The sequence below is a fragment of the Lissotriton helveticus genome, chromosome 6 (genome assembly GCF_964261635.1).
Source record: "Lissotriton helveticus chromosome 6, aLisHel1.1, whole genome shotgun sequence".
Lineage (NCBI taxonomy): Eukaryota > Metazoa > Chordata > Amphibia > Caudata > Salamandridae > Lissotriton > Lissotriton helveticus.
In genome coordinates this window covers 489,706,794-489,719,231 of record NC_136067.1, presented here as the reverse complement: position 1 = coordinate 489,719,231, position 12,438 = coordinate 489,706,794, and the positions used below count along the sequence as shown (strand labels likewise).

General features: G+C 44.5%; 1 protein-coding gene across 1 annotated transcript in view; it reads left to right on the top strand.

Annotated features, from left to right (window-relative positions):
- CILK1 (ciliogenesis associated kinase 1) overlaps positions 1-12,438 on the top strand; it is a 483,141-nt gene that overhangs the window by 372,730 nt on the left and 97,973 nt on the right. The window contains exon 13 of the mRNA XM_078647940.1: positions 3,310-3,420. Coding sequence (XP_078504066.1) covers positions 3,310-3,420 — 111 coding nt within the window. The remainder of the gene's footprint in view (positions 1-3,309; positions 3,421-12,438) is intronic.

The window sequence follows — 12,438 nt, the reverse complement described above, 5'->3', positions numbered from 1 at the left end:
CACCAAATGGCTGTTCGAAAAAAGATCTCCAAAAAAGTGAGCCCATTGGGTATTGCACTGCCGACCCAACGAGGAGCAGCCCAGATGATGAAGCATGACACCTGCAAGGGTGTGTGAGGGCATTCACTTCCAACAAATGCACCCCCCCTGTAAATCCTAGTGAGACACAGTGGGTCCCAAACCTCTAGTGACTTTCATAACCCCTACCAAAGGAACAGCACCACAATCCTTTTTAGGTTTCGCCTGTCGAAAGCTGCGCACCGCGCTGCTTTTCGGCGCAGGCGAAATCTAATGTTTACAGTATGTGTGTGTTGTCCCACCCTCTCTTTCCATTGGCTAGCTCCATAAATGGAGGCTAGCCATTGGAAGAGAGATCTGCTCGTCATTCTGCGAGCAGATTCGTGGGCGTTCCCGTGATTTTTACTCATCCCGCCCCTTTGCGATCGTCATGCGGCGGTGGTTTATTTTTTTTTTCTTCGAAGGTTTATTTTGGTCATTTCTCCAGGCCGACCACCGCCGGAAGAAGTCCAGGTGAGTGCTCCCCTCCCCCTGTCCATGTGCCCGTTCCCGCCCCCCTCCCGCTGTCCGTGTGCCTGTTCCCACCCCCTTCCCCCCCTCCCGCTGTCCGTGTGCCCATTCCCGCCCCCCTCCCGCTGTCCGTGTGCCCGTTCCCGCCCCCCTCCTCCCTTCCGCTGTCCGTGTGCCCAATCCCGCCCCCTCCCCCTAACTTATGTGCATGTAAATAGATTTACACTTTCAAATTCACGTGTATTTGCACTCCGAAATCAAGCGCTTTACACATGTAATTTGAGTATTCATTTGGCATGCTGAAGGTAACGGGTCTGATACAAAGCCCGCTGAAGACTTTGAAATGACGTTCCCCTCGTGGTCGACTGGTTTATTACTGGTGTGTGCATTACTAAATGCAACGCACTGAAGGAAATCAAAATACCACTTGCTGGGGCTTCAGTGCCAGGGGCTTGTGCAGCTACTAAGCATGAAGTGGGGAATATGGGAACTTGCCCACACTGCAGATCTCACCAGAAGTGTGACGCCAAGGAACTGATCAAAGTCTGTACTCACAATCGGTGAACGTGGACAACTTTTCACTTCCTCTCTTTTGCCAAGTCCCCCCCCCCCAAGGTAGTGCACTCTGTGTGGCCGTATGGCCAGAGCTGCCGACTTTGAATCTGGGAACCAGTTTCGTGCCTCGGCGTGGGCTCAGCATCCTGTGTTCTTGGGCAAATCACTTAGTCTCCCCGTGCCTACCAAAAATAAGCGTCCTTGTATAACGTAATCGATGCTCTTGTAAAGCGCTCCAAACCCCTTTTTCCCTAGGTCGAACACCGTGTTTACCTCCTTGTCCAAGTACAGCCGTGCGCATCCATTGCGCCAACCCGGAACCCCAAATAACATGGTGCATAATTACTGACAGTCGTGTAATGTGGAGTGATTGCACATAACTGCTGTTTAAGACCAGTGAATGAATGGATCTGTCATCGACCTATGTATGATAAAACACGAACCAAACCACGTGGATGCAGACCGGCGGGAAGCGTAAGCAGATTAACAGGCCTTTGCAACTGGCGTTGTTATATTGCTGGGTATTTGTGTAGCAGGTGCATTAACCTACTGAACTACTTTACTTAACGTAATTGCACTGGTAGTCCAGATACCTGCTATGTTTACTAATATATTGGACCACGGAGGTAGAGATAGCCATTTCTGGAAGACACCGGTCTCTTAAGTGTCTGTGATAATGCCCTGCCCACCTTAACTTTGCTACGAGCCCTAAATCTCTGCCGGGGGTGTGTGTGTATGTGGCTCTATGGGACTTGGCACGCGGCCACACTGGCATTTGCAGAGCGCATGGAACGCCAACTCTGGTTGCCCCTCAGCCTTGTAATGGTTGCCAGTCCCATTCATGCTGGTCAGGCCCAGATCAGCCCCTTTTATCTTCCCGGCACGTCCCTTTGTCCTGCGGCCGATCTCCCTGAAATCACAGCATGCCGTGTTTACACAGCAGAGTGCTGCGGCAACACATTCCTTTGACGTCTGATGAGCAAACTGGGGCGAGGCCCGCCTTCCCACCGGGGCCGGGGGCAGGCCTTTCCAGGGTGAGATGCTGCACGAGGGAAGGGACTCGGTGCAGGCCGGTGGCTGGGCTTGCTCTCCATGAAAGTTACCTCATGGTGACCTCTGTGGGAATGTTGAGACAGGGCAGGGAAACCTTTCCTTTAGAGGATTTTCGCTGAACAGTTAGGTTCCACCTGGTATTTTTTCACATTCCATCCCCTTACATTTAAAATAAAGAACACCGTGCTCCTTTTGAAAGAAGCAACATGGATTTGAAGCCTTATTGTAATGCACCTACTGCAGGAGTGGATTTGATTTAAAGGAGTGGGCGCTATTTGTGGAAAAACAAATCTGAAAACTACCCATGTGTACCCGAGGGGCGGTCACCCAAAAGTGGTGTCCATTGAGATATTTTGTTTTTCAAGTTTACGTTCCCACTTTCTCCCTTGCAGGTCCTTTCTTTTGGGCCTCCATTAAAGAAAGCTCACTGTCTGCAAAATCATTTTACATACATATTTGGACCTGTTTCACTGCATGCCCTAAGCAGATGTAAGTACATGCTCATGAGCTGCTAACACCTACCTGTATAGTGATTATTGATGTATGTGCTCTGGCTCTTACAAGGTGATCTCCTTTTTGATAGCATTTCCCATTTGCCTGTCACACTCCAGCCCTGTTTTCGGTCCGTTTACTGTAATTTCCATGATGTGTAAAACGTTAACAAGCAGAGGAAACGCTCTGTGTGTGTGTGTGTGTGTGTCTGTGTGTGTGTGTGTGTGTGTGTGTGTGTGTGTGTGTGTGTGTGTGTGTGTGTGTGTGTGTGTGTGTGTGTGTGTGGGGGGGGGGGGCTCTGTTGGTGTGTGTGGGTCTGTGTGTGTGTGTGTGGGTCTGTGTGTTTTTGTGTGGCATTTGCCAGAGATTAAACTATTGGCATTGTAAATGACAATGCCATTTATTTATCTGTTTTCAAAACCAACACATAAATACAAATGTTGTCATTTACAATGCCAATAGCTCAAACTTTTCAAAAGGCGAAACCATTGCATTGTAAATGCTTGTTTGACTTTTTTAATCAGACCTTTAACATTTAGCCAGACATATACTGTTTGCCAGATCCTTACCAAATATCTATTGAAAAATCTCAATTTGTATGGAATCTTTTTACCGTGTATGTAATGTATGTATATGTTTTTGTATTCGTGAACGACTGGTTAATGATCTGATTTGTTACAGGCCCATCAGGACACAGCAGGATGACAAGTGGGTATATTCCTTCATTCTGCAAAAAGGAATGTGGCTTTACAGGACAGAGAGTTGAGTTGGGTTCAATTACAGATTCTTCCAGTAAGTAACCGTATTGCTTTGAGAAACAGCATATCATTATTGTATCCAGTTATTTAATTGTTGGGATTTAAAACACTGATTACATTGAATTTTAGTACTTTCATAAATGTGACATCACTTATGTCGAATATAATCGGGCTGATCGGCAGTAGAAGTTGTACATGTAGTCTTTTGGGTTCATCGCCAAGTTTTGAATAGAGTTACAGTTGTGTCACAGTATGCGTTAGCTGAATGTGCATATGCTAATAGCTTTGTGAATAGGGCCCCATGTAGAACTTGCGTCTAAAAGGTGTATATGTTCACAACAAAAAGTGCCCTCTAATATCATAGTTTTGGTGGACAGAAAGTTATGTAAGGTCCCAGATATAAAATTTTCTTTGTCTACATGGGTGACTGTTCTAAGAAAAACACAAATTGCTTTCGCTTTTACATTTGAATATTAATTTCAGGAAAGCAGGTAGAGGTTACCAGTAAAGTACAAATGTGTGTTTTTATATTCTCATTTTCAGCAGTGTTCATTTTTTTCAGCTATTTTAAGCAAATCCCTCCCACAAAAGGAGCATCAGCGCTATTATCACTGAGAGAACCTTACCAAGGCTTAAAAAAAAATACATGTATAAATATGTGTGTATATATAGAAAATTGAAACCCCCAAAAAAGAGTGAAAAGTCACCACCCCATAGTTGAATTTGAAGCGGAAAAGTACATACGTTATTGACCTGACATGTCGAACACGGAGGACATAACGGGAGAAAGGGAGTCAACTGCAGATGTAATGTTCAGGTCCACCACAGACAGACCAATGAGAGTGGACAATACCGTGGTAGTGCCTGTAACAAGCAGCAAAGACTGGAAAAGCTGCAAGAAAAAGAGGTTAGGAAATGGTGGGAGGCTACCTCTCTTCAGCGATACATAGAATGCAATAGAATCCCCAGGGGACTTCGTATTTTCACAATACCGTCCTACGAAAATCCCGACCCAGCGCTACTAAAGGACTGGGCAGAGTACACAGCGGAATCATCAATGGGGATGGTACATCTGCTAATAAAATACGCATGGAGTGATCGAGACAAATGCGTTAAAGAAATAGCAGACTTGGAAAACCTTATTGCAAAAGAAAAATATATAAAGACTAGCGAGGAACTAAGAAGCGGCATGGCAAAGAGAATAAAGGAATATGAACTGGGAATTAGAAAAAGAAAAACAAAATTTCAGCGTGATGAGCAAGATTATTTATCAGGCAGAATATTAACTTTTGCTCGGAAATTCGAAGCTACACGGAAACAACTTGCCCAAGGAACTGTGGGGGCCAGCAGTAACGTAGACACCGAAGAATCAGAGGTGGAAGCGTCAGATGGTGAGCAACCTACGGCTCCTGTAGAAAAAGGAAAAGCAATGGCGAAACCTTTTTTCGACGAGTATCAGGTCATCAAGGAAACTCGCCAGCGACCACAACAAAGGAACCACCCCCCCAACCAAGCCAAAGAGGAGAACAAGGCGGGGGAAGAGGGGCAAGAGGTGGCACACAGGCGTGTGCGTCACCGAGGGTGACACGCAGTGTATCAAATCGCAGAAAACGACAATGATGGTGGAGGATAACAACATCATTAACTTGTCCAAGAGAACATTGACAGAGAATGAAATCAAGGTCCTAAAGAAGGGACTAAGCTTCTGACCTGCGAGTGAATTTGACCCGGTTGACACGAGAATTGACTTATTTAGATACATTCGCAAACTCAAGTTCAAGAAAATCTTTCTTCTACATCCAACAAATACAACTGTGGGAACACATTTGAAAAACGCCACGGAGGAACCTGTGGAAGATCATTCAAACACTCTCTTGAATTTATTATTGACTCCAACACAAGAAATCCAAGGAGCGGGGTCACAGATTCTACAGAGTGACGATGTATCTGTAATACAAATACGAGATCCGAGCAATTTGAAAAAGAAATCCAAAAAACTACCTATTGCTCCTCACCCTGCAATTGATGTTTTCAGTGAAGCGGTACTTGCAGACTTGGAAAAATTGGCAAAAGATAAAATGGACATGAGATCCTCTAACATCACAAGGAGGGAGTGGGATGCAATTAAGTCCCTAAAGAATGATAAAACCATTAAAATAAAGCCCTCGGATAAGGGAGGAAATATTGTGATTTTCAACAAGGAAAATTATGAACAGGAAGCACTAAGACAATTAAAAGATAAGGAGTGCTACACTATCATAAAAAGAGCTGAGTATGTCAAGAGTACAACGGAATATCAATCAATGTTGATAAAATGGAAGGAGGATGGCATGCTGAACACAGATGAATTTTTGTTTCTTCAATGTGAATCACCGATATTACCCACCTTTTACCACCTTCCTAAGGTCCACAAGAATGCCAAAAGACCACCAGGGCAACCGATTGTATCGTCAATTGGAAGTCTTTTGGAGAATACATCCCACTTCATTGACTCGTACCTTGCCCCAATTGTGAAAGACTTACCCTCATATTTGAGGGACACACAAGACTTCCTCCGTATGATGGACAATTTCACTTGGGAATCAGACATGCTCCTAATAACACTTGATGTGGTTAATCTATATACCTGTATAGCCCATGAAACCGGGCTGGCAGCAACCAAATGGTTTCTGGATAAAAAAAAACGGACAGATATCAGTCACATAACAGTATGTTATTAAGCATGATGCGATTTTGTTTGTACCACAACATTTTTCTTTTCTCTGGCCAACTATACAAACAAACAAGGGGTACCTCTGTGGGCTCGTGCTTCTCCCCCAGCTACGTGAACTTGTTCGTGGACTGGTGGGAGAAGCACGAGGCATGGGGAGGAGCTAATGAGGCATGTAGTGACAGGATACTAATATGAACTAGGTACATTGACGACCTTTTTATTGTGTGGCGCGGCAATCAAACCTCGGCTGAGGATTATATCGCCGTCCTTAACAATAATAACTGGAACCTGAGATTTACAAGCACAATAAGTGCGACAAGTGTATGTTACTTGGATTTGGAGGTTTTCGTACATAACAACACTCTCCAAACAAGACTCTATAGAAAACCCACTGCGGGAAATGCCGTGTTGCACGCGGCAAGTTTTCACCCGAGGAGTCTAATCAAAAATGTCCCCTATGGAGAACTTTTGCGCTTGAAGTGAAACTGCTCAGCGGAAACAGATTTCCAACATGCTAAAGCTGATGCTAGCAAAAGATTTCAAAGTAGGGGTTACTCTAACAACATACTGAAACAGGCCGCAGAAAAGGCGTCCACAGTAAATAGGAGGGATCTCCTAGTGGTAAATAGTGCACAAAAGGATGATGATCAAGTAAGAATGATTACCAACTATAGCACCAAATCTGGAGATCTGGTCCACATCCTTAAGAAAAACTGACACATTCTAACCACTGACAACGTCTTGAAAAAACATCTTCCAATAAGACCTTTGATTACTTACCGACGTTGTCAATCATTATCAGATCATCTAGTCCGTAGTCATTTCTCCTCAAAAGCTCAGCCCCCCAATTTAACAAACCTGAAAGGGTTCTTCCCCTGTCTACGCTGCAAAGCTTGCAAAGGCAGCAAAAAAGTCTCTGAATATCCAGGTAGAACAGGAGAGGGCAGACCAAACAGAAAAATAAAAAAACTCTTAAACTGCAACTCAAGAATATACCATCTACTGTCTAGAGTGCCCCTGTAGAAAGCGATATATTGGAAGCACCATCAACACTACTAAACTTAGGATCCTCGAGCATATGCGAGCAATCGCTAAGAAGGATAAATCCTATTCGGTTGCTCGTCACTTCGCTGAATGTCATCAAAGTAATAGAGATCTTCTTAGCTTTTACTGTATCGACCAAGTAGACCGCTCAGAACGAGGTGGGGACAGAGAGAAAACACTCCGTATTCTAGAGTCAAGGTATATCATCGACCTAAAAACTATGACACCATGGGGTCTTAATAACGATGAAGAACAGTGGGTACACCTGTGAAGGTACACATGGGTCAGTGTAACAGCAGCTCTGTCTACCTAGCAGTTAACTAAAAAAGAAATAGACAGCATTGAGTAGAATCTCAAAACACCTGTATGTCCGACAGTAGACAAAACAGCTCATAGGATTGCAAGACAAGATTTTTTGCCCATACAGAGCTACAAAACCAAAGATAATTAATGGGAAGGGACCAGGGTCTCATGCACTAATTGTAGAACGCATTTTGGGGATACACCCCTCCAAAGTAAAAATACCACAAGAATGCGATAATACTATGTTGCTATAGGAAATCCGGTCAAATCTCCCCTGCAACTATGGTGATAGTATGTACATGAATTATTAACTGTTTGATGTTGAAATGTTTTTATTATTGAGCACTTGAGCACTTTATTAATCGCCAGGAAAAACAATTGCAATGTATGTGGATACATATATTTAAAGATGGCCACCGCTTTTCCACATTTTACCATCTTTTATGTCGATGAACTGAGTAGTGACCGATGGGGTTTAAAGGGCGATTGTTTCTTAACACAAACTGACACTGACGAAGCTGGAATAGCGAAACGCGCCTGTCTGGGGTGAGGGGGTTTGCAATAAATAATCTAGAAATCGGATACCTGTGTGCTTGCCGTCTTTTCGACTATATCAATTTGGAACGTGCTGCAATATATATATATATATATATAACGTCCTCAGCAGTACAACAAACAACCAATTGAGGTAAAGACGAGACCCAACTCGTGGTGTTTAGAGTTTTATTGCGCCCAACACCAGTCTGCCACGACGCGTTTCGGCTCCCAAAAGCCTTGATCACATGTATATATATATATGAGTGGGTGAGTCGCTCAGTTAGTCTCTGAGTGGGTGTTTTAGAGTGTGAGTGGGTCTGTGTCGGAGGGGGTGCGAGAGTGTCAGTGGGTCTGTAAATGGGTATCTGTGTGGCTCTCTGGGTGGGTGTGTCTGAGGGGGTCTGTGAGTGCTTGAGTGGGTCTGTAAGTGGGTGCAAGAGTGAGTGGATCTGTGAGTGGGGGTGTCAGTGTGAGAGGCTCTGTGTGGGTTTTATGAGCACCTGTGGGTCTGTGTGTGTATGAGTCTGAGAGTGGGTGCGTGAAAGTGTGATTAGGTCTGTGAGTGGGAGTATCTGTTTGGGTCTGTGAGTGGGTGTGATGGTGTGTAATAGTGTGAGTGGGTCCGTGAGTGGGGTGCATTAGTGTCTCGGTGGGTTTGTAAGTGGGTCTGTGAGTGTCTGTGGGTATATAAGTGGGTGTCTGTGAGTGGGTGCATGAGTATCTAAGTGGGTCACTGAGTGTATGTATTTTTTGTTATTAAGACAAAATTCACGGATCCAAAGTCGTTTTTACTTGAAGATGCTGCACTGTAGGCAACAGGTGTGTCAGAGTGTGGGTGTGTCAGAGTGTGAGAGGTTTTTTTTGTGTGTCTGTGAGGGGGTGTATGAGCATCTGCATGGATATGTGAGTGGGAGTGTGTATATGAGTGGGTCTGTGAGTGGGTGTGTGAAAGTGTGAGTGGGTCTTTGGGTGTGGAGTGGGTGTGTGAGTATCTCAGTTGGTCTGTGAGTGGGTGCATGAGTGTCTGTGTGGGTCTGTAAGTGGGTGTCTGTGAGTGGGTACATGAGTAACTAAGTGGGTCATTGAAGGTCACCGCGCTGAAGGTCATAGCGGGTACGCACTTGGGAAAAAATACTTATAAGCCCATTTCTTTTCAATTACTGGTCCCTCTTGCGTCCCAGTATTGTACCTCTGGGATCAAGGTACCTCTACACTAACCCTTTCTATTACATTTTATGTAAATTCTCCCAACCCGTGACAGTTCCTCGTTAACTAAAATGGCAGCCATAACTTTCCTCTCAGGTTGCGGCCAGCCAATCACGCCATTGCTGTTGGTAAATGAAAATGCAAATCCACAGAGTGTTTGGGTCCCTAGATATCTATATTTCTTTTTTCTTTAATAACTCCAAAACTACTGAACGGATTTACATGAAGTCACAAAAAGCACTCTTTCTGGACCAAGATCTAGCTTTCTGCCAAATTTGGTGTAATTCGTTCAGCGGTTAGAGCTGTAGTCGTATCTAAAATCCCTCTGGAAAACTGCATGGGGATGACACATTTGGGACCCTTCTTTTTTCTCAGCCTCACCACTCGATGAAGCTCCCTGAAACTTTCAACACAGCAGCTAAAGTGAGTGGCAAACTAGTTTTGACAATTTCGTGAGGATTAGTCAAACAGTGCCAAATTTAGTGGGAAAAAAACGCTTTTCCTGTGGAAAATAGGTCCTAACTATAGCTACCTACTGGCGACCGCCAGTAGGTTAAATTAGCATGAGACGCGTCAGGCGTGAATTGACAGGCATGCTGTAAACTGGATCCGCCTGCCGATCTGGCTTTTACCTCATGAAGGTTGCTGTACTGGATGTCAGAGTGCGTCTCCACAGGTGGGAACCTTGGTGCTTTGATTTATGTGCGGCCTCCCAGCCGCGGGAGATGCACCACCTGGAAATTTGGGGCCACGGAGCTCCGAATCACGGAGTCTCAATGTGGAGGCATCCATGAAGGATGGATAAGCCGGATGTGCGAGTGGAAGCCCAATGGTGGGCTTGAAATGTTTCAGACAGAGGCACATAACTGAGGCACACACTACAAGACCCACAAACCAACACAGACTCATTTGAGTCGCCCATTGGAGGGCTCCTATTTTTAAAGTGGGAGGTGTGGCCTCTATGCCAAAATGACTGTCGTGCCTCTGAAGAGTGCAATGAGCACGAAACGCATCAGGTGTGAATCGACAAGCATTCTGTAAACTGGATCCGCCCGCCGATGTGACTTTTACCTCATGAAGGTTGCTGTAGTGGATGTCAGAGTGCGTCTCCACAGGCGGGAACCTTGGAGCTTTAATATATACATACACACACGTATATATTTATACACATATATATTTTCACTGAAAAATCCAAACGTTAAAGTAATATTATATTATTAACGTTTTCAACTAAAATAAAAAATACAAATTCAGCAGTTATAGTTAGCGCTCACTTTAACTTGAGCCCCCGCCATGCATGTCTTGTGACCTCACATATGACATCACTCATGACATCATACAAACTTCAGTTTTCCACATATTGCTCTATAAATTACTATGGCATTAGAGGGCCTGACTGTAACTGCAAAATAGTTCAGGAGAGTATCAACCATTACTACTGCCACCACAGATACAACTCACTTAGGTGTTGTTAAACAAGCATTTCATTCAATACTAGCCCTTTACACTTTACAGTTAGCATAGATCATATTAAGAATAAACCGTACATATATGGGAAACCCTCATTCTCCACAATCTTAAATCTTTATACAATTGTTGAGAGAAAACCAAAATACTGGATGCCAGTTCAAATAAGCATTGGTAATGCATCTGTTCCACCTTTGTAATGAATAAAAAGCTGTTTTCATTGCCCGGGAGAAGGAAAGAACTCCCTGACAGATAACACAGGAGTTGAGAGGATGTGGCGCAGCGGCCAGAGTTGCTGACTCGAGAGCTGGGGATCCGGTTCGAGTCTCGGAGGCGCAACATCCTGTGATTCTATGCAAATCACTTCATCTCTCTGGGTGATAAATTGTTATATAAATATGCTACACTAGTAAAAGGCAAAACTTTATGAAAATTGAGTTCCACCAATGCAGATATTTTGGCAGCGGGAAATAACTGATAGGAGAAGCAGACGAGGAACAAGCATTGATAAATGCAGGAAAATATGCTACGGCCAGTAGAAATGGAGGAAAGGTAAGTGGCACTCACAGGAACCAATGAGATGCCAGGAAAGAGAGGAGGCGGGTTGTAACTCCCTTTTAAGTGTATATTAAAAACACTACATTTATGAAGCACAGCGCAACCGAAAACTAAAAATGTAGCCTACTACATACGGCTTTAATCTGTATTATACCAATACCACTCACTGAACCTATATTAAGAGATGAAGTTGATATCCACAGAAAAGTGGGTACTGTAAACAGTGGAGAGAGTTCATTCTATACCACACTGTTTGCTAACACTGAAACTCTCATGGACTAGGATGGAGCTAGTGGAGTGGGTAGCGGTCAGCGCTCTCAGCTCTAACACATCTCTGCTGCTTAAAAACGAATGATATTAGAAGCGTGATTACTACGTTTTGAATCCTGCGTACTTGTATACTTTTAAAACCTGTACTAGAGTTCATATTGTTTTAAAACCGCACAGAATAACCTTTTGCTCATTTGCACAATTGAGGATACTAGAAGCGTGATTACTACGTTCCTAAACTGTGTACTTGTGAACTTGTATACTTTTAACACCCGCACTAGAGAGCCCATTGTTTTAAACTGCACAGAATAACCTTTTGCTCATTTGCACAATTGAATAATAATTGTACCTGTTCATTGACGCCCCATTCTTCGTTCCGCCGCGGGAAGTCCCGTTTGTTGCAGAGGGAATATCGGGCAGTCTCGACACCAGCAGGCCACATAGCCGCCATCTTTGGTGGGGAGGACTGGTGCCGCGCGCTCTAGCTGCCGCGACTTCCGGCCTACGAGCCTATTTAGCCCTATGCAGGTCCGGACGCGCAGCGGGCAAGCGCAGCGGGCGCGCCGGAGGCAAGCCCGTCTGCGCCCGTCCGCGCCGGACCAGAGCCCAGGGCCCTAACCCCTGCCCAAACTTCCTCACCTCACCTCAAATACGTCTACTCAAGAGAAACTCTTATGAACCTAAGACGCAATGACTGTCAGCACCTGGTACTACTCCCTGACAGAGGTAAGCTGCATACTCGCACATGTCGGCTATGTGGCGACATGATACCATATCCAGCACCTAGCGAGCTCAATTTAAGAATCAAGGCAAACCGTCCCCACTCCACCAGATCAGCCCTTGAATTGCCGTCACAAGCCAAATACCAAAACTCTAAAAAAACGTACTTCTAAATATCAGGTCAATGCCAAAGCATAAACATGAAATAGAAGCCCTCATTACAGACAACATGGT